We start from the raw sequence: 22,606 nt of genomic DNA, 5'->3' as shown, positions 1-22,606 counted from the left end.
GAGTATGTTGTCTCATGAATTTGAGAAGTATAATGAACTGTGACAAAGAGTGATTGCAAGATCATTGGCAAATACTGTGATGTTTAATTCCAGTCCCTGAACAACTCCCACAAAGCCTAAACTTCCTTGTTTACATTTCTCAAGTTCTATAAAGACACAGAATACTCCTTTCTAAAGGTAGTTTGGCTTCTTTCAGGAGCTGATAATGCAGGCTGACTGTGGCAGAAATGTCTTCCAGGGATTAGCACTACATGGAGACTTCTTGACCTGCAGCAAGTCAGTTTGTAGAATCTGAGATTCTCCTGTAAGTTTGTAGGAAAAGAAAGTTATACACCTGAACTTGGGAAGCTTTCCTGGTGATACAGATAGTGAGAAATATTTTACCTTTTTTTTTTTTTAATGTAAAAAAAAACCACAACAAAACAGAAGTCATAAGCATGCACCGCTGGTACAGTTGCAAACACAAGCATTGTCTATGGAGTGTTTGCTGGGACCCTAGAGCTTGCAGTATCTGCTCAGGCTTCACACATTTGAAACTGAAACTGTGAAGCTCGTGGATGGTTAAGGTATTGCTAAGTCCCCATGCCAGGAAGTCCAGCTAAGAAGCAAAGTGTATTTGCTTGGGCCAAGCACCTCAATAGCCATAGCTATCCAAGTTAGCCAGCTTGTGTTGTGGGCAGAGCTGATGTCAGTTTGCAAAAGCTGGATAGACATATTGGTAGGCTACATGTGGAGTTTCAAGCTGGGATCTGAAGTTTGCAGCCTGTACCTCCATATGCAGAGGGATTGTGACTACCAGTCAGTCTATGAACAAAGTAGGTGAACAAAGTGACTGGCTCTGCAGGCACTCTTCAGAGTACCACCCATCGCTGATTGAGCAATGGGTCAGCTTTGCCTTGATGAATTAGAAAAGGAATAGGGGTTCTATTACATGTTTTACGACATAGAAAGAGCTTAAAAAAAAAAAGAAAAATAAAAAGGTAGAGTTAAGGATGGAATTGAACCTTTTGCTTTATGAGAACTTGCAGTGGTAACTTCTCACTTTTCAGATAAAATAAACCCGCGAGCAGCTAGGACAGTAAGGCAGCTCTGAGAGGGTAAGTAATTGGTCACATCCAAGAGAATGTCAGAACGACTTGAGGAGCAATTACCTCATGTCCCTCCCATCATGTGTATCTCAAGGGAAGGTTCTAGGATCATTCTTTACTACTTGTTTTCATTTTGGTAACAAATTGTATCACTGAAGCCTATTTTGTATATGGTTGTGTTAGTAGTGATGTGTTTGCCTTACACTTGCAATGTTGTGCCTTTTTTCTTCATGGCACACCTTAGAGGAAAGACAACACTTCGCAAAATATACCTGCCCATAGTCAGTACATGTACTTCCCATGGTAAAAATCGATCACAGGGGTTTTTGATGATTGTAGGAGTTGCAGCCTCTCTTTTCTCTCAAGCAATTGATTTAACAGCCAGATTAAAAGTTATTGAACTGGCATCCAAGTATGGAACAGCAAAGAAAAAATACCCTTTCTTCACAGTGAATCCACAAAAATAAACTAGAAAATAAAATCTGAACTGGAATTCTTGAGGTTGGGGGAAGGTTTTCCATTAAGATGGTGCTATCAATAGGAGAAAATGCAGCATTTCAGTTGGGAGTGGCCTACAATGATCATATAGCCAAGAGTGTTGCTATTTGATCTTTGTAGCAGTAACTGTTGGGTGTAGGTGTCAAGATGTTGGCAGTGGGAGGCTGTAGGGGCTGCCAGACGGGTGATTCAAGCTGGCTTAGCTGTGGTCCCATGACAGGACACAGCTGAGCCCATCAGCTGATCTGGTGGTGCCTCTATGAAAACACATTTAAGAAAGGTAAAAAATTTATTTATTTTTTTTTTCCTTCAGCTTCCCAACACCCAAATCAGTATTCAAATATTTATATTATTTAGCAAGAAATGAAGTTGAATTCTGCAAAGTTAAGGCTGTTTTGTCCATGATATTAGTTGGCGGGTAATTTGCATGTCTCAACACCAGAGCTTTCTTGCTCCTTGTTTTCCTGTTTTCTCCCAGCTGCAGTGCCTGCTCCGTGGGCTCAGCTTGGCAGCTTGTGCTGTGGTCCTTTTGTCAAGAGGCGTTGCATGAGGATACGAGGGGATTTGGGTGGTCAGGGAAGTGTAACTTGTTCTGGTTTTCTCCTGACAGAGATGGATGAATGTTCTCTGCCCGACAATGGTGGGTGTGAGCAGCACTGTGAGAACACACTGGGCAGTTACAAATGCACCTGCGAGCCTGGCTATGAGTTGACAGCTGATAAAAAGAGCTGTGAAGGTTAGTAACCTACAGATTCAGGCATTTGTCTGTGGGGCAGGTACTACAGCTAGTAATGAACTTGTACAATCTTGCAGATGCCTTGCCCTATGTCCACTTTGTTTCTGTTTATCTTCTCCCACCTGAGAAATTTAATTTTGTCAACCTTTTCCATTGAAAAATAAGTTTTGAAAAAATGGAAAATAGTCTGATACACTACTGTGAAATATCTCTAAAACCAGTCTCATGGCCAAAGATCCCTGTTCAGAGCAGATCTCCCACAGTGCAGCTTACCAAAACAATTCTGATTCTATAGGGGAGGATGGGCATTACAACCCAACCACTGAGTGACCCAAAAGGGTTTCAATCTAAGGCTGAGTTTATTGTTTTTTGAGACAAATTTCTTTTTTAGAATAAAACATAAATGTGTTGCTTTCATGCCAAACAGCCATTCCTCATACTGAGGGGTAAATACCCTTCTTCTGCTATGGGGAAAAGGTTACCCAGATCTTCTGTAGAAACTGTTTCTGTCAGTTTTCTATTTATACAGTTGATCTCTTGCAACAAGTGTTTCATCCCACCAATACAGCTGTTGGTGTGGTGAGAATCCATCCGTTGCTTCTGTCTGTAGCTCTGCCTTTCAACTGAGACATGGGGGGAGCTCCACACATTGTGAGTAGTGCTCTCAAAGTCACCTGGTTTTCCCTGACTTCTACTTTTGTCAAAAGCTGCTTGGGGAAGGCTGCTGCTGACTTGGTGAGGGCAGAGTTAATTATGTGCAACAGGCTTTTTGAAGATTTACCTTATTTTTTAAAATAATTTCTTGCCATTTTGAGCAAGCCAGTTGGTATAAGTTGGCAAGCTTTTTTTTTTGAACTTCACTCAACCTCCTATTTTAAATTTAATTTGTGGGCCATATAGGAAGGATAGTCTGTGAAATTGTAGTGCTGCACATCAGAGTAAACTGCTTTTGTTTCTCCAGACACACTTGCTACACTTTTGTATTGAAGCTGCACCCTTGGGTTAGTTCTCTTAATGCCAAATGATACTGTGAACAAGACACAAAGTTTTTATCCCTCTGAGTTTTGAGGATCTGGCCTTATCTCATTAATCCCAAGAAACAGCAAGAAAAAATTGCTTTGCTGCAAATAGAGGTTTGCAGCAAAAGAGCAAACTGAGGTTGGTTTTTTTGAGGTGAAAGCCATGCCCTTTCACAAGAGGATGAAGCTGAGATCTCCTAAATTTTTTAAAGGAAATGAGATAATAAAGCTAAGTCTTTGGCTTTGTCTTCAATTTTCCATAGAGAAGATGTGGTCCACATATAAGTCTCTGAAGAGTTGTCAGGGGTGTTTTCCCTAGGATTCAATTTTCTTCCAATTATTTCATTAGTTATTAACTTGAAATATTAAGGTTTGTAGGACTGAGTGTGAGTGAATTTCCCAAGCTGGCCTTTACAGCTGTTTTGTGCATGTCGACTGATCCACAGTAAGCCCAAGGCTAGAGAATAAAAAGGAGATCAATCTTACATGCCTTAGGTGGCTCTTGAGGTCATAGCCTGGCTGTGTGTGTTTCTCTGGTGATTTACACAGGTGAGGTTGCTATCTTCTTTGCAGCTCCCAGCATTTTAAACCTGTTCTGGAGGCTGGGATTTGACACGTGCCACCAACCAGGATCAGATTCATTTCCTAGCTAGCAGTGTGGCCCAATCTATGTGTCTGAACAGAACCAAATAAAACTTGTGTTCATTTATTGCATCTCCAGCTGCCTGTGGGGGCTTCATCACCAAGCTCAATGGGACCATTACTAGCCCTGGATGGCCCAAGGAATATCCTACTAACAAAAACTGCGTCTGGCAGGTGGTAGCTCCAGCCCAGTACCGGATCTCTCTGCAGTTCGAAGTGTTTGAGCTGGAAGGCAATGATGTACGTAAGCAGTCCCTGCATCTCAGAGGTGTGACTACTGGCTAACTTGGAGCTTAATAAATCCTTGGGCTGCAAGGAAGAGGAGACTTCTGCTGGTGGAGCTTCTTGTTGTTTCCCAGCCCTTGATATAATAAGCCAGTAACAGTGATTGTTCTCCTTGAAGTCTGGATCTGCTTTCTCTGTGGAGTGGAAGGATTAAACTGTTCTGTTATAAATGGGCTTCTTTTCTGTACAAACTTTGCATAATTGTGGATGTTTTCCTACTCTAAATGTGTCCCATCTCCCCAGAGCTGTTTTTGCAGGAAAAAAGCTGAAAATTAACAGTGAAGTAGAGCTCTTCAAGGATAAACAAAATAACCGGTAGAAGAGTCTGTTTTCTGCTCTGCTAAGGGCAGGGTGGAGTTTTAACAAAGTGTTCAGGTCTCACTTTCCCCACTGTAAATAGGAGCAGTGGCTCTTCCTTAATTTAGCAGGCTGCTAAATTAATTCAACAGTGTCAGGTTCTTGGATAAGGTGGGAGTAATTATTTTAGCTAAGTTAAAGGGAACCTTTGCTATTTTGATAAACATACTCATGTTCTAAGACCAGGGCAGCAAGGAAAGGGGGGTGAAAACACTAGCTGAGGAGATTTTGGGGAAGATAGAAGTGTGTTTGACTATAAGGCTTTTGTTCCCCCTCAGTAAAGTCTCTGTTCCCTTCCTCTGAAATGCTCTGTTCCAAGTCCATAAAGTTGAGAAAGCTTCTCCTCTCTTGGCAGGTCTGTAAATATGACTATGTTGAGGTTCGTAGTGGGTTGGCTTCTGACTCCAAGCTGCATGGCAAATTCTGTGGCTCAGAGAAGCCCGAAGTAATCACGTCATATGGCAACAACATGAGACTGGAGTTCAAATCGGACAACACAGTCTCCAAGAAAGGCTTTAAAGTTCACTACTTTTCTGGTACGTGGCTGTAATCTTTCACTTGCTTAGCTGTTGTCTCTGACTGAGCCTCTTGTTTTTGGTGAGTTTTCTTCAACCTCCTGTCAAATCAGGCAGAGCTTGACATAGGTCATTAGATTTAAAAAGCATGATTGTTCTGTGCTACCTTACTTCTTGGTTTTTCAGTGAGCATAGTGTCCAGTTTTATAGTGTGATATGAGAAAGATTTGTGGATTTCCTCAATGTCTCCAGTCCTCCCACAGTAGAAAAAACAGGGAACCCCATCCTAGTAGTTATTTCTGTCCCTGGAGGCATTAAAGAAAAGCTTTTTCCTCTGAAGCTAGATAAGTTAGGAAATTTCCAGAAGTTTTCTATGTAGCAGGCTTTCTCATTGAAGCAGTACATACTAGTGGAAGTTGCTAATCTTCTGTTCTGAATAATTTGAAACTCTTGGTGTCAAAGATATACCTGATTGGCAGGCAGTTCTGTAGGTTAACTATACATAGTATGGAAGTGGAAATTCAATTTCATGCTGTGTTTTCAGCACTCACTGAGGAATATGTATGTTTTTGAGGAGGATGATCAGGTGTAATGGCTTTGAATTAAGACAGTTGCACAGTAGAATCAGGACTACGTCTTTGGCTTATTAAATCTAGCAAGAGGAAGGAGTTATTCAGCCTGGAGGAGAAGGCTTTAGGGAGACCTTATAGCAGCCCTCCAGTACCTGAAGGGGCTGGGGAGGAGCTTTTCATCAGAGATTGTAGTGATAGGACAAGGGGTAATGGTTTTAAACTGAAAGAGGGCAGATTTAGGTTAGACATCAGGAAGAAATTCTTCACCGTGAGGGTAGTAAAGTGCTGGAATAGTTGCCCAGGGAGGTTGTGGAACCTCCCTGGAGGTGTTTAAGGCCAGGCTGGATGAGGCTTTGTGCAGCCTGGTCTAGTGTGAGGTGTTCCTGCTCATAACAGGGAGCTTGGAACCTGAGGATCTTTCAGGTTCCTTGCAACCTTAGCCATTCTATGATTCTATGTTTCATCTCAAATTATTGGGATGTTTGGGAGTGAGAAGACAGATGAGGTTAATGAAGTCCAGGGAGGGCATTAGCCCAAGAAAAACTAGAGATAAACTGCTCATAAATCGAATTGGAGTGGGAACCATGAACAGATCCCATGCTCTGAATAGTGAGATTGAGGAATGCATAGCCCTGAACACACAGATGAGAACATCAACTGGGACACATTTCAGATTCAGGGAGCAGCTTGTGCCTTAGAACCTCTTCTCTGCCTGCCTACTTGTGCTCCCAGACAGAGTTATTTAAAGATGTAGGCTCATCAGATCGTGTAGGAACTTGAAATTGTTAAGACTAGTCAGTAGATTTTTGCCTAGGCTGGTGAATTTGAGTGATACTTTTCTTGAAATCTATTATGAAAGAAAGAGATATTGCTATAGGTTTCTTTCAGATAGGAGTCCTTAACTATTAAAAAATTACACTATATAGCAAAACAAATTTGTGACACATTTTATGGAATGAAAGACAATTGAAACAAGGAGACAATTTAGCCCACTTTGCCTGGGCTGAAAAGCTGACTGGACTAATCCAGCAGCAGAGGCTAGAGGTTTGCACTGGTCTCTGCCCATGTGGGACTTACAGCCAGTGACTGTGGTAGCCTGTTTCTCACTGTCAACTTGGCATTTGTTGGTTTGATCCTGCACAGACAAGGATGAATGCTCCAAAGACAACGGTGGTTGCCAGCACGAATGCGTCAACACCTTTGGGAGCTACGTATGCCAGTGCAGAAATGGCTTCATGTTGCATGAAAATGGCCACGACTGTAAGGAAGGTAAGGTCCCTACTCCTTGCAAAAGTGCTTCAAACATGGTTTGAGTGTGGATGCTTCTTGCCCAGTGTGTAAGGGATGCTTGTACAGCACATCAGGCTGGGGCATGGAAAAAGCCCAAGCTAGCTGAAAAACTGCCTAGAAAAAGGAAGATGACAAGAGTTTGTTTTCAGATGGATCCATTCCTCAGTCTGGCCCTCTGTATGGCCAGGAGAGATGGACTGATGGAGACAGGAAGTCAGTCTAGTGAAAGGAGGAATTCTGAACATCACCATCAGACTAGTCACTGCTGCTTCATTCAGTTGTCGGGTTTGAGTCAGGAGAGAAAGGATAAGCTGCCAAAGTTAACCTCTCTTCCTGCACTCCTATCCCTGCTCTGTGCTGCTGTGGCCTTCCTTTGTACAGTCTCTGGTCCTTGTCTGATCTCTCCGTGACCTGATTCAGCTCTCCAAGTTGGCAAAACAGCTCAAGGCTGAAATAGCACTGCAGTCAACATGGTGGAGGGGTTGGGCACCATGTCACTGAGAACAGGGCAGATGATATGGAGGAGTCAGAGAATATGTTTGGAAGTGAGAAGATGGATGAGTTTAATGAAGCCCAGAGGAATGAGATGGTGCATTTCACCAACTGCCAAGTTTGCTCAAAAAGTGTTGGACAAACCCACCAGAACCATGCAGTAATACTCGAAGGTCTTGTTTGGTGACTGATGCCTTCCCTGTTTCTGCCCTGTTGGGAGTCTCAGTGGGCAGAGAGGAGCACGTAGGATGTTATGTGGTTCCCATGTGAGACCTACCTCAATGCCTCCATCTTGTGATCTCTTTTAAGCTGGTTGTGAGCACAAGCTGAGCAGTGCAGAGGGACTGATGAGCAGTCCAAACTGGCCTGACAAGTACCCCAGCCGGAAGGAGTGCACCTGGGACATTTCTGCAACGCCTGGGCACCGAGTGAAAGTAGTGAGTAACCAGTGAGTGGGAGCACAAGGGAAGCAGCGGGCTGGATTGGGAGGAGCTGAAGTGAACTTTTTCCTGCCACTGTGTGAGTGGGAGGTTGATCCCTGTAGATCCTGTGTGGGGTGCTCAGAGCATAGCATCCTGGGGGGCTGCCCTTGGCCTGCAAAAAGAAGGTCTCAGAGGCAGGGATGAGGCAGTTGGAGGAGACTCAAGCAGATCACAGCTGTGGAGCACTGGTCTCTCTGTTAACAGAAGGTATAACATGCTCTCCCTCCCCTATCTATCCTTGTGACATACTCTGTTGGGACCATCTGTGCACAAGGTGGTGGCAGGGCCAGTCCCCAGCCCCTCTGAGGGGGTTGAAGTATCAGGCCCATTTTACAGCATGGCCTAATGCATATGGGAGGACATGCCCAAAGCTGTGCGGATGGCTTATGCACTGGGGGAAATAATGCCTGGATCCTTGTGCTCAGTGGAAGCAGTATTGAAGAACTGCCCATGCATTGTGCTAGGCAGGGCTCCTGGAAGGAAAATAACAGTAGATAAGACCTGCAGTTTAAAACTGTTGTCATACACCCATGTGAGGCAGCAAAGCTAAGGCTACACAGCACATTCATATGAACTTCTTAGCTTTGGCACCCTGAGATCAGTCTTGTCTAAAAGTGCCCTGTTCTGCTCTAGTTTGTGGGAGGAGTGGGACAGGATTACCATTTGACCCATTTCTCACTTGGTATTTCATCCTCTGCTAAATTACATACTCAGATTTACAAATGTCTGTCTTAATTCTCCTTATTCTTGCTGTAGGTCTTCAATGAGTTTGAGATTGAACAGCACCAAGAATGTGCCTACGACCACTTGGAAATATATGATGGGCCCAACAGCAAGTCACCTGTCCTTGGACGTTTCTGTGGCAGCAAGAAACCAGAACCTGTAGTGGCTTCTACCAACAAGATGTTCCTCAGGTTTTACTCAGATGCTTCTGTGCAAAGAAAAGGTTTCCAAGCAAAACACAGCACAGGTAAGCTGGTGGCCTGCCAGTACCCCAGTGTGATAAGACATCATAAAATCTCATTGCATTGTTTACCAGGCGAAATGAGACTCACTTTTCTCCCAAATAAGCTTAACCTGAATTTTAAGTGGTTGTAAATTGTGCCAACCAGTTCCAAGGCCATTATTGGCACCACACCATAAATGTGAGTTTCTTTACCAGCTCAGAGGCCTCTTGATGTCAGACATTTCTGCTCAGTTCTTTTGTTTGAGTTGGAGGTGTTAGGTTGAGCAGCAAGCCATTCTGTTCCACATCAACCTGCAGAAAATGAGGTGATGCAACTTAGTCCATGGCCCACACATGGAACAGGCTGGTTATGGTAGAAGTAGAGATGTGTAGAAGACAGACACAGCAACCTTGATCTTCTATTTGTGGCAGCCTAGAAGTGAGTGTGTTGTACCAAGGTGCACTTTTTTAAAATCCCTGCCACTGTAAACAGATGAAACATGTTCTGAGCAGCAATGCATGAGACACACAGGTGGAGACATCTTCCTGATTGGATTTGGGGAAACTCTACACCAAAACACATGCATTTTGCACAAGCATGGGGCTACCTTTGTGCAAAATAGATTATTTTTTCCCCAGTTTTCTAACATGCTTCCGCTTACTGCTGGTAAAATACTCTGAGTCAGAATTTCAACTGCAGGACAAGTGCAAATAACATGTTAAATCTTCATTTTAAGCAATTGATTCATAAAATAATACCTTTTTCCAGAGCATAACATGGCATGAATCCTATCCTGCCAGTTTTAGCTGATTTTTCTCTTTCCTTCTGTGTTCTGTACCAAAAGGACTAAGCCTCTCTACACTGTATGGGTCAGTGGATTCATGAGTGACTGGAAAATTCACTAGTTTATGGTAGTTTGCTGCAGCAGTTAATTACCTTCCCTGTTTGCATGCACTTCATGCTGGAGGTCTTCTCTCTCTACAGATGGTCCAAAATTGGGATGGCAAGTCTTTGTTGTGAGGTAGACCCTCTGATGATGTGTTTTGTGCTCTTTTCTTCATCCAGAGTGTGGTGGGCTCTTAAAGGCTGAAGTACAAACTAAGGACCTGTATTCTCATGCTCAGTTTGGGGATAACAACTACCCAGGTCAAGCAAACTGTGAATGGGTGATTGTAGCTGAAGATGGTTATGGGGTGGAGCTGATATTCCAGACATTTGAGATTGAGGAGGAGGCTGACTGTGGATATGACTACATGGAGATTTATGATGGTTATGACAGCACTGCACCCCGTCTTGGACGCTTCTGTGGCTCAGGGGTAAGCTGTGGTGGTGAGGATTTCATAGGCATAACTAGAAGGAAGGGTACTCTCATATGATTTATGAAGAGTGGCAGCTCTCAGAAACTGGTGATGAGAATGTCTCCTGTGTCTGGGTTTTGCTGTTCTCCTGCTGCTGGACATCACAGCCATTTCATCTGATGCACAGATTTGGTCTGAAAACCATGATGACTGACTTTCCTTTGTGAGTCAATGATTCGTTGAGTATGACAGCCACAGAGCTGTCATACTGCTGTGCCTCAGCCCTGCTGCAAAAATGTTGGAAACAGCTTCCAAAGGCCAGTTTCATCCTCAGTCACCTCCTACCAGAAGCCAAGTCACATTGTGGCTGGGCTATGGCTAGGGCAAAGGATGGAGGGACTTGCAGAGCTGCTTGATGACTCCATGGTGGTGTGCTGTCTCCTAAACTGTTACCTGTGTCCCCATTAAGAGGAGTAACCCTGTCAGGATGAGCAATAGTGTGTGGTATTTAAAACCAGAGGTTCTATGTTTTAATTCCTCTAGGACTTCAGCAATGAAATGGAGGAAGTTCTTATGGCATTTAAAGAGAGACATCCAAGGAGCGGATGTGTCAGAGCAGTCCCTGCAAATCGGGAAATGGTCTGGAAAATAAAGGCACAGCAGCTAGGTGTGAAGTTCAGGGCAGCAGGGTAGTAATCTACTTACCTGTACACAGACAAATGGAGAATTGCTGGGAATGTGTTGGTCCTGCAGAGAAGCACAGAGAGGTTGTAGCAGGTCACAACAGTTAGGGAGATAACCAGAGTTGCTGTGTAAGAAACACAGCTAAGTTATTTTGCTGCTCATGAGCCCTAGGAAGGCCTCAGCTGCTAAACAGGGTCCAATTTGGAATGTGTCATTACCTGAAAAGCTTAGGAAAAATTAGAGAAAACTACTCAAAAGACTGGAACAAGAACATCCAGGAAGTCCAGTGACTGTGACCTACAAAGAACAACTGGAAGAACTGGAATTGTAGAGTAGGCTGGCATTAGTCTTCAAACATGAATGACAGGTATGCAAAGAGCAAGAGAATGTGCCCAGAAAGTCAGAGCAGGGCAGGAGGTACTGAGCACTCACTCATTAGTGTTTCTTGGCCAGACTCGAAGCTTATATTCTAGCATCATAGTGCAAGAGTTATTTAGCCTTCAGACCTGACCATTTGTGCTGTCTTCTTTGCTTTTCTGCAGCCTTTGGAAGAAATCTACTCTGCAGGAGATTCCATCATGATTCAATTCCACACGGATGACACCATCAACAAGAAAGGCTTTCACGCCCAATACATAAGTACCAAGTTTCAGGATGCGTTGCACATGAGAAAGTAGTTTGCTCTTCACAGACATTCCAACCTGAAGATTGAGACATCAATCTTGTGATCCTTGTCTTCTTTTTTATTATTATTTTTTTTTAAGCTTCTGTGCACCTAGCCAAAAGCAGTGCACAGTATTTGCTGAAACTAAAACTAAACTGAGTCTCAAAAGTTTGCCTCTGAAATTATTAGCATGACCCTTTCTTGTTAACATATCCAGGACCAAAAAATTCTAATCATACCTGCCAGGGCATAAACATGGTATTTTGCACAGCTTGACATGGTGTGAAGACCAAAATCAAATTGAGTAAAACTTTCATCTCTTGCATATCCTGTTTCTAGATGGCATTTCCTAAACATCCTGTATCCACGAGCTGTCTGAATATATTATCTGGAGCAGATGATGTGGACAACCACCTAGTAGGATTTTCTCAAAGGACCTTGGGAGCCATTCACTCTCTCCTACCATGCCAAAATATTCTGTGCAATAAGTGAACAACTAGGTGGCTAGGGATCTATCACTTCTTCTGTTCCATCTATTTATTTTCTTGGTTATTATGGGTTGAAAGGTAGACAGGGGCACAGGGACAGTCTCTTTAGGGCCGCTAGCTACTTGAATCGTGGTGAACGAGAAGAAGTCAGTGCCTGATTTTTCAGTAATTTTCATGGTATATGTTGAATGGAAGTACTGTGATGTGGTGGCCAAGGGAAAGGTGGCAGCTGACATGAAAGTGCTGTGGTGGGATGCAAGGCATGACAGTGTAATGGTAGCAAAGCTTAACACTGTAGTGCTGACAGCACGTTTCAGTTACACCACTAGGCAAGGCAGCTCAGAGGGCTATGGCAGCAGTCCAGGCCATCTTAAATAAGGAATCCCTCCTGCTTACTCCACCCATCTGTTTTTTTCAGCTTTCTTTATGCTGCTGCTTTCCTATAGAACAACTTCCATGTCAGGCCTTCCTTTTCACAGCTAAGCTGCTCTCCCCAGGGCTCCCCACCACAACTTTGTAGTGCTCTGCAACATCAGCTAGCGAGAGCAAAGGCAACGCTGGACCACAGGTAGTCAGGGTGTCCCTGAGGCAGAGGGGACACAGGCCATGCTCCAGGTCAGCTGTGGTGAGCTCTGGGAACCTGTCAACATGCGAGAACTTTAGACATGGAACTTGGAACGGGAGAGCTCAGCTGGTTTCTGCTTCCTCACTATTCCTTGCTGGCCCGTGGCCCGGTCTCTTAACTTCATGGCCAAGGTGCAAGCAAAATGGTGACTTAAGCATTTTGAGCCATAAAGCTCAGACATGCTCTGCACTGCAGTTATTTATGTACATGGAAGCTACCAAGTCGTGGACTTGCAGAATTAACGGATAGCTTGGCACTTCTTTGGGAAGAAGCAGGGCAAATTGTGCTTTTGGGGCAGCCACTGTAGCTGAGTGGTTGATATGGGAAGAAAAAAAAAAAAACACACAAAAAAAACTCTTAAAAAGACTCTATTCTGAATGATATTTCATCAAAGCACTCGTGGCAATTATGAGATAAAAGCTGAGGTATGTTAGCTTTAATAAAGTATTTATAATCCAAGGGTTACTTGTGTTTACATAACCACTGTACTGTCAGGCTCCAGGATGACACCTCCTCTCTGGTGTATGACTGGAGAAGTGTGGGGCCAGCGCCACTGTCAGGCACAAATTGCATTCCTGGAGATGAGGGCATTTCCAGATGGATAATAAATAGATCCAACCCTCTCCAGAAGTCCTTTAACAGAATATGGTCCAAGTATTGTGAATACTGGGAGAAGCAAATGCATGAAAATATTTTCTTGCTTAGAGCAAGAAAAATAATTTATACACATACACACAGGATTATATGTATATAAAATGTGCATGTAGAAAACCAGTAGTCAAAGTCTTAGTAAGTTTCATGTGAACAATACTGTACCATTGACTATAGCTTTATTGCAGGCTGTATAAAACCATGTTATTTCTGTTTTGTTTTTCTTTTTAGCTCTGTTGTGTTCCTCTTTTTGAATTTTGTGGCCTTTTTTACAGGCAAGATCTGTGATCTCAAGCTGTTTGACCACACAGATCTGGGGAAGTGAGCTATGCTAGATGGGGTCTGCATTGGTCCTTCAATTCCTTGACCCCATTCAAGCAAAATTGCAGTGACTCAGGTCTGGAAAAAAAAGTGTGACAATGCCTGTGAAACAGAAGGGAAGATTCAGGTGGCAAGCAGTGCTTCAGGTTTCCTGGTTCTCTAATGAGAGTGATGACGCTGGAAACAAGTGACTGTAGGAGCTTCCCATGTACTTTAACATCTCTGTTCTGTATTATGGTAATTTCCTACCTTCCCCAGACTGGTTTGTTGCAGGTGCTTGAAATGTGGTTTGACAGATCTACTACACTTGTTAGCATTCATGCAGGTCTCTTGTGACAGCGTGCTCACAACTGTTGTACTGTGCATTTCAACCAATGATCTATGTAGATAATTTCTGCTGTACTGACTGGGCTTAATGGTCAATAAATCTAAATGTGTGAAAGTTTCTTAGGAAGAATGAAAAAAAATTCAGACCCTCTAAGCTGTATATATGTATTCTGGTATGGTTTTACATTTCATTAACTAAGAGGAGAGGAGGGTCTGGGGGCAATTACAAGTGTACCTGTGCCCAGAATGAGTCTCTGTATTCATTGAAGACTGTGGATTCAGTTGACCATTCTGTTGTATGCGTGTACTTACCACTTCCTCAAGGGGAGGAAATTTCTTAATACATTCCTTGTTCTGCCATCTCTTGTTTGTGTCTACTGCTAATACCAGGTGGGATTTACACCCTGCAGGAAGCGATTTTCCCTTGAGCCTTTGGCTTTGTCCTGGCTTTTTCAATCAAGACGGCATTTAGGAAGTGGGGCAGAGGAACAAGTTGGTCAGCCAAGGAGCTACAGCATTGTGTTCCATGCTTTAGTGGGCTGAGATGTGGATCTGCAGTCATAAACATTAGGGGTCTGGGAAGTAGGCCATAAGTTGATTTCAAAAGGCTCGTTTACTGCACTACATGGTATGGCCATCAGCAGCAGGTCCCAAAGACCCTGGGACATAAATCTCTTGTGCAAACGACAGCAGGATGATGTTCCTTACTGCAAGTTGTGGTCTGCACTCTCACTGTGGCAGCAAAATGTTCAGTAGCTAGACAGCACCTTAAAGGCTTTTTTCTGCTTTCTGTTCACAGCTTGATGTCTACCCTGCTCTTTCCCCAGCACATGCCAAGCTCATTCATGTCCCACCACCCAGAATATTTCCTGTTGTGTGTGCCACAGCCACTCAAACCTTCATGGTGACTGAATTTCCTCCCGGCTGTTCCGAAAGGAAAAGCAGCAATGAAGTAAGGAATAAGCATCCCCATGTAGCCTCCTGCACCAGAGTATTGTGCTACAGCATAATCCTTGAATAATTCTGTAGACTGACAGTCAAGTCAGCATCCAAAGGGAGGGCCAGAAGCCTTCACTCACACAGAGTTACAGTCCAAAACAATGTTGAAATACTAGAAATTATGCAGCCCAAGTGAAGCTGGTGGGAAATAGGAGGCCAAGTAAAAGGTGGTATATGAACTGGAATCACAGCTGTAAGAGAAACACATGGATATTTGCAATTGCAGTGAGACAGCTTCTTTCTGTGTGCATAATCTGTTGTATGTGTGAAGATGTTTTGCAGGCTTTTATCTTCTCTGCTGCTCAAATACCATATTCCCTCAATGTTTCTTTCCACACTGGCTGCCTGATACCAGTGCTGTGTGACATGGCCAGTCCTCATTTTCTTTGCTTATTTCTAGGAATAGGACTTCATTTTCCAGAGAGCCCCCAAGTGCTGTCCAGTCACCGTGTGTGAGAAGCTGAAGGGAATAACCATTATCTGTCAGGAGATTGTCTATCTTTTAAAAATATGAGTACCCAGTGGCAGTGGCACAGCATGCTTGAGACACAGAACAGTACATCAGACCAGACAATCTTATTGGTCTCTGAGTCAAGCCAGCAGATATTCTCCACTTTGTCTTGGTGTTTCCAGCAGACATGCTCTGGCAGATGAGGTGTGAGCCTTAGAAAACAAACCAGGATTTCCCTCAGGCTGATTTGTCATACGTATTAAACATATTCTTGGAGTCAGGAGCAGTTTTGTTTGCTGTGAGGCCAGCAGAGATGGAGTCCCCAGCACCCCAAAACCTAGCTTCCCAGGCACGTGGCAGACCCTGCCCCTGGCAGGAACCTGGCTCTATCAGGTGTCCTGGGACCCAGCCAGGTTGTCTGAGTCAGCCCGAGAGAAATGCCACTGTCTCTTCCTCTTTGCAGGTCCACAGTTCAGTCTTTAGCAGGAAGAGAAATTAGTCCTAAAAGGAGTTCTTACCCTGGCATCAGGCAGTCTGCTGTTAACGTGTGCAGGGATTCTCAGGGAGAAGAGTGAAATGGTGAGTGAGGGTCCTCCTGGCAAGATGGTTGGGTCTTTCTTGGGTGGAAGCAGCAAGAGAAGGTCAGAGTGCAGGAGAGGTGAGGCTGCAGGACTGCTTAGCTGTTGGATGAAAGGCTCCCTGGGACAGTTTAACCCTCCCTTTCTCTGCCCTGACCAGGTCAGTCAAGCTGGCCCCTTCATTAGCTCTACCTTTCCTTAAGGTGCAACCAACCGTTTCAGAAACCTGCTTAGGTTTTAGTATCTGCCCCAGCTTTTCTGTCCTGGAGGTATTGCCTGGTCTTGGGGTGGCTGGAGCAAATGGAAGGCTTGTATCCAGGACCATGGGGTGGACCCTTTTTGAAGAGATTTCCTGCCCTAGGAGCTGGGACCTGCTGAAACATACGTGTTGTCTGTTTAGAAATAGCAAAGAGAGAGTCGTAGGGAATGAAACCTCCTTCCTCACAGCAGCTAGCTGGCTCTGAGGCTAAAGCAACATTCTCTTCTGAACTGTAAGAATTAATTAATTCCATAAGCATTCACTGAAAACATATGCTCAAAGAATCTTGGATTGACAGCAGAGCTAGGGGAGTGCAGCACAAAGTTACTTGTTACTGGTATGCAAACAGAAATCATAGGGTAGTGTCTTGTTTCTCTAACCTCTGCTGATCTTCTTTCACTTCTCCATTTCAGTTTCCCTGAGATCTCCCTTTATCTCTCTTCCACAGCCTTACCCAGCACGTAGCATGTGCCAGCTCCATCCAAGAGCTGGCCTGGCAGTAGTGCCAGGTAATGGGTACTCCAGGAATAACCCTCAAGCTGCTGGTGGTTCCAGGTAGGGAAAAGGGAGTATTATCCATATGTTGGAGAGTTGATGCTGAGAGGTGGAAGCATCTGAGAAGTAACGCCAGAGCATCTGATCACTGGGCATATATGTTAACTGCATTTGTCCATCTTGCCTCTGCTCCCTTAAGTGAGATGCTCTCTATACTGAGCTGCAGGGGCCCAGTGATGCTGATCTTGGCTGGGGAAGAAGCCTGTCTCCTTGTGGTCTCCCCTGTTCCTCCAGGATGCTGCTGAAAAATGGAAGAGGGAGAGGTTAACACGTTTATTTTTTACCTCAGCTGCAGGACAAGGCTTTCTCTCTCCCATCTCATGACATGCTCTTGGCAGACAGTAGATGTTGTTATTGCTGCTGGGAAACCTATTTGACTCTCGTGAGGGTCACTGCTCCTCCGACCCCTGTGAATGTTACTCTGAGGTAATCAGGGCAATCTATGAGCAAAAGCAGAGGCACCACAAGCATAGAAAGATGCCACAATATTGAGTTACTTTCTCTTTACATTTAGAAATTTCAGAACAATAGTAATGAGTTTTAATCAGGAGGCTTGGAAGCATCCTCTTATTTTTTGAAGCAAAGAAATTGGAAGTCAGTAGCAGTTTTCTTGTAAAGGATGTCCTCATTTCTCCTGATATGATAAGCATATAAACTTGCATACTGATCCATTTTCACAAGAAACTTCTAAACAAGCATCTGGCTGATGCCTGTAATAGGGAAATGAATTCTGGATCTTTCAATAATCTCACTCCCTCTTTGACTTTGCTGTGGATTATGGTCCTCACCACACAGTCATGTGTCCCACTCCTAGACTGAGCCAAATCTCTCACACTGTGCTTGCATTTTGAGTCTTTCTTCTCCATAACCTGCAGTGTCCATACTTTTATTGGCAAACTTTCACTTCATTGACCTCCTTGTTCTGAAGTAACCTGGCTCTCCTCAGGGCATGGTTGCAGAACTTCCTTCCTGTAGTCAGAAAAGGGAGAACTTTCTGCCAGAACCTTCTCTACTGGCTTTTTGTGGATGCAAAGCAAACTCGTCCAGCATTTTTCTGTCACCTTCCAAAACACCAGAGTTTCAGTTCCAAGGGAGAAACAGCAGCTTTGCACTTTTGCTTCAGTTGTTTAATTCTTCTGTGTTTCTGGGACTCAGGAATAGCATTGAACCTAAGTGTCTTAAAAGAGCTGTTTCATACAGATGTGCACACTGCTTGCTTCTGCTTTACAGGAGAGGAGAGGCTCCTGCACTACTTGTCCTGATAACCCATCTCTGAACCTAAGCTTTTCTGCAGTACCATTCCCAGCACTGACACCAGCATAAATCCCTACAGGCACCCCCAGCTACCCACAGAGCTCACCATGTAATGGACCCAGTATTGTTTCCAGCAGTTGATCTGCACTAGCCAAAGAGATTAAGAGCAAGTTTCAGCTGTTTCCAAGCCTCTCTCTGCATTCTTCCCAGATGGCAGAGTCTTTGTATCCCAGTTGATAGACAGACAGCAGATCTAGGAGAGTCTTCTGAGTACCTCCCTTTATATGTGTGGCAATGTTTTAATTGGGAAGGAGTTAATGTATTTCTAGCCTTTTCAGCTGTCCTTGAATCAACAGGAGTAGGCATGTGGGACTAGTTTGGGGTTCAAAGGTTGCAGGTGCAAGTCCTTGCTATTTTACAAGCTACCACTGTACTTGAGCTCCTAAGGTGCAATGGGGTTTAACAGCCTTACTCCTTCTCACTCATGAGCTGTCAGAGTGAATGCAATAAGTGCTTAGGCCCCGGCTGCTCAGAGACCTTGCGTGGTATAAACAATTCAGGCAAACCAATCTCTGTTTCCTCATATCTCTTTCTTCAATAGCATGGTATAGTTTTTGTTTTCCCAGGAGTAACTAATATGCCTTCTCTGTTCAGCTCAAATGAGCATGATCTCATGGCATCACTTTCAGTCACTTGAGATCACGCTCCCCGGTCCCACCCCTGGCCAGGGGCGTCTCCCAGCTACTAATACTCAGTTCTGTGTTTTTTTGTTTGTTTTTTTGTTTTGTTTTGGTTTTTTTGAGGGGGAGTTTGTTTGTTTGCCTTGTGGGATTTTTTGTGGGTTTTGTTGTCTTTATGTTTTTTTCTTTTTCTGCAGGAGAAATCAACAACTTCCTCACCGTTTTACAACACAACTGTAAATTCAGTAAGTACATTACATTGGAGGAAGATCAACTGACTACTCACCATCATGTTATCTGTAGTAGCTGGGGGCTGGGTTTCTGGAAAAGAAATTGCTGCTTATATGGTTGAGTGTTGTTGTAGGTCTTCTGACAGACTGTCCTATCACCACTGATATTACTCTGTAGCAGTAAAGACAGGCGAGATTCTTCAAGTGCCCACGTTCCTGTATTTGTGCCTGTTTTCCTGCTTATTTAGAAGTGAGCAGATCAAACTAGAGGTGACTTTGATAAGCCTGTAAAGTAGCTGAACTTTCTTCCTGCTCCTTTCACCAAAAGGAATGTGAATATTGTTTCATATTTCTGCTCTATACCAGTGAGAGGGGGTAACAAGAGGAGCAGGCCATTAGCTATTGCAGCAGTCACCAGAAGGTCCTTTACATATCCTGCCACTCAATTAAGTTACATGTGTCTGATAATTCTTTGCTGAAAGACATGAGGTTCATCTCTCTTCCTGCAAAAAGTTGTGGGCATGCAAAGATCTGGACTTTCTAATCCTATCTTCCTGCTTGCTGTGAAATGTAGTCTCTGTTCTGATGGACAGCATGAGATGGGGTCGGCCTGGGAGAGAGGATAAAAAGTGAGGGAACTGCCATCATTACTACCCATGTGATGGACTTCCTCCTAGCTGGAGCTGCCTGGTTTACTTGGAGCTGAATGTGACATTTTGCAATGTCAAGAAAAAGCCAGAGGGCTTTTGTTTGGGATACACCAGGTTTGCCAGTGCCCTGCATTGTATGTCTTGCATCTGTGAGCCAAGACACCAACTGATCCTCCAGGCAAGGCTGTGCAGGCAGCTGCCTGGAGGATCACAGCAAGGACAGAGAGAAGACTGTGGCAAAAGCACAACTTTTCCTGGACCTTACCATTCCTCTTTATGTTGCTTTTCCTTCCGAATCCAGCTTTCTCTAATGTATATTTGTGTTTGTCTCTTGTATGTTCTTTGTATATGGGTTTTTTGAGGAAAAGTATATACTTTTTCCATTTAGTCAAAGCCACTGTTGGAAAGACCAGAGTTTGGGTTCTTGCTTATGACTGGCAAGTACAGGCCATGACCTCAGGACACAGCTGGGTGCTTCATGTGTTGCTGGCCACATGCTGTTGTTGGAGTCTTGCAACTTCTCACTTAGCCCCTCTCCTTGCTTGTTTTGTATGAAGCACTCTTTTGTAATGTTCTATAACTATCTTATTTCTAGACTTCTGCACATATATCTGGAAGCACAACTGTCCAGGCAGATTGTTTTTCTGGGGTAAGAATTTGTTTCATTATTTAATGCAATTGATTACATTTTCTGTCTGAAATCACATTCGTGCTTTATCTGTCCATCCCAGTGTGCAGTACAGCTGGGCTGGACACTACTGTTTGGATCCAGGGCTGCAGTTTTGTTCCTTGCATTGGTGTTTCTTGCTGTTGTATGGTAGTCACTTGCTCAGCTATTAAGCACAGAGATGAAAGATCATACTGCATACATTTGACCTGACTGTTCTTCTTAAATTAGTATGAACCCTGGGTGGTTGGAGTAGCTGCAGGGATACCCAGCATTCTGGCCTTGATCCTTGCAGTCACCTTGGCAGTGGTCTGTGTTCTCCAGCGGAAGAACTGCAGCTGGAATCAGGTAACTAACTTCCATCTCCTGGTTGTCTTGCTACTTCCAAGACTAGACCTACACATCAGAACCTGACTTAAAATCCTCTGCAGCTCTCAAGAAGTTCAGGACCACATCCCTTGGCACTCATGCTGTCTATGCTTGGTCTTTCAAAGACTGGACCTCAGCCTAGGAGTTGAAGTTTCATAAGGATAAAAAAGAAATTAAGGTGGAAATACTGGAGGGGTACCACCAAGTGGTGTGTTAGCTAGCAGGACATTTAAAAACACACAACAAACTACAACCACTTTTCTTTAGTGGATTTCTCTGTTATTTCCCACAGGAAATAATATAAGAATCTTCTCACTCCAAAATGGTGTTACTTACCTGCAGAAATGCTGCTAAGGTGTTTCATATTATATTTAGATTGGTCACTTTTTTGTTCCATTCCAGCCAATGGGGTGGGTCTTTGTGCTCTGTTACCTCCCCAACGCTGAGGTAGAGTTGGGACCTACCTCTGGAGTGGAGAAGTCACCTGCACCACCAAAGAGAAATTCAGCTTGCTACAAAGGAAGAATGCCATGAAGCATTCTGGTAGCCAGACACTGACAGTTCTACCTAAAAGAGCCCTTTCCTTTCCCTGCCACTTTACAGATGTTTTTAACCAGCTCTAGTACTTGCATGCATCTTTGTTTCCGTATTTTAGAAAGGAAGGTATAACAGTACTGAGGGAGATTATTTCTCTGTGGTTGTTGTAGGTTAACATTTTTTTTTCTATTTTTTGTTTGTTTTTTTTTCCTGAGTGTAAATGTGAAAAAGAAGGTTTTCCCCTGTGTTAAAGGACCAAACAGATTTTTTATGTTTTACTAAGGGCAACACTTGTGAATTGAGGTTTCCCTTCTGCAAGCTTATTATCATGGGCAGGCATCAAGTGGACCCTGTGATTGTTCCAAATGAAAGACTGTTGTGGCATCCAGCATAGAATATGCTAGATATTATCCCAAATATTATCCCCTGTGTGTTTCTTTATCCCCTGAGTATGTCCTGAGTTCTAGAGCTGTTTAGTAACAGGAATTTTCTCACTGACTTGTGCTTCTAATGCAGTTGTTTGTGAATTGTAGATAGATGTTGTTTGTCACCATTTTGTTCATTGCTTCAGATGAATCAACATCCTGATGGGCAAGAAGAACATCAATATGAATCATCCCCTCCCAGACCTCCAGACGTAAGTTGTCTACTACTGATTCTCAACACAGCACACATGCTGCTGAGTGAATTACTAAATGCAGGACTGGCTCTAAGGGTAGCCCTAGAACTAAGAGAGAGCTCATGGTAATCTCTTTCCCCGTGGTTGCCTGGGACTCCTACATGACTGCTGTTTCTGGTTGCATGTCTGTCCATTTGATGCAATCCCAGATGAGAGGCTAGCAAGGGCTGGCCGTTGTTTGAGAGCGCACTGGCATTAGAGCTGCATTCTGCATGGGAGAAAAAGGAGGGAGAAGGAGGGATGAACCTGAGATGTTAGCAAATATTACTTTTTTTAAAAAATACTGCTAAACATTTCCAAAGGGAGATGGGAATTCTTGAATACCATATTCTCTGCAGTACTTACAAGGTCTCTGAGTATCTTGTGACAACCGTCACAGAAATTACACTTTACTTCTAGGACTTTCATATGAACGTGATACAGGGGACAAGAAATATCTCTGTAAACGAAGATAAAGACAAACATCACAGACCAGACAGCCAAGCACAACCAAAGCCCATGAAGATGAAGAAGCTGAGAAGAGAGCCACCTGTGGTGGAAGCTGTTTATGAAAACCATCTGTCCTTTCATTGAAAGAAAACTACCAAAGAGTGGCTGGGGCCAGAAATAACAGACACAATCCTTTTCTTGGACACCAGGGGTCACACAGTTGCAGTTTATGAACAAGAGACTTTTCTTGTGCATAAATGAAGTTCTATGGAGAACAGAACAGAGACA

At 43.7% G+C, this 22,606-nt stretch overlaps 1 protein-coding gene across 1 annotated transcript in view; it reads left to right on the top strand.

Annotated features, from left to right (window-relative positions):
- TLL2 (tolloid-like 2) overlaps nucleotides 1-11,582 on the top strand; it is a 55,711-nt gene extending 44,129 nt beyond the window's left edge. The window contains exons 14-21 of the mRNA XM_010000816.1: nucleotides 2,197-2,322; nucleotides 4,063-4,223; nucleotides 4,981-5,161; nucleotides 6,856-6,981; nucleotides 7,804-7,931; nucleotides 8,733-8,946; nucleotides 9,989-10,239; nucleotides 11,448-11,582. Of these exons, the coding sequence (XP_009999118.1) occupies nucleotides 2,197-2,322; nucleotides 4,063-4,223; nucleotides 4,981-5,161; nucleotides 6,856-6,981; nucleotides 7,804-7,931; nucleotides 8,733-8,946; nucleotides 9,989-10,239; nucleotides 11,448-11,582 (1,322 nt within the window). The remainder of the gene's footprint in view (nucleotides 1-2,196; nucleotides 2,323-4,062; nucleotides 4,224-4,980; nucleotides 5,162-6,855; nucleotides 6,982-7,803; nucleotides 7,932-8,732; nucleotides 8,947-9,988; nucleotides 10,240-11,447) is intronic.
- The last annotated feature ends 11,024 nt before the right edge of the window (nucleotides 11,583-22,606 follow it).

Source organism: Chaetura pelagica, unplaced genomic scaffold (genome assembly GCF_000747805.2).
Source record: "Chaetura pelagica isolate M959 unplaced genomic scaffold, ChaPel_1.0 scaffold166, whole genome shotgun sequence".
Taxonomy (NCBI): domain Eukaryota; kingdom Metazoa; phylum Chordata; class Aves; order Apodiformes; family Apodidae; genus Chaetura; species Chaetura pelagica.
This window is presented reverse-complemented; position numbering and strand designations above follow the sequence as displayed.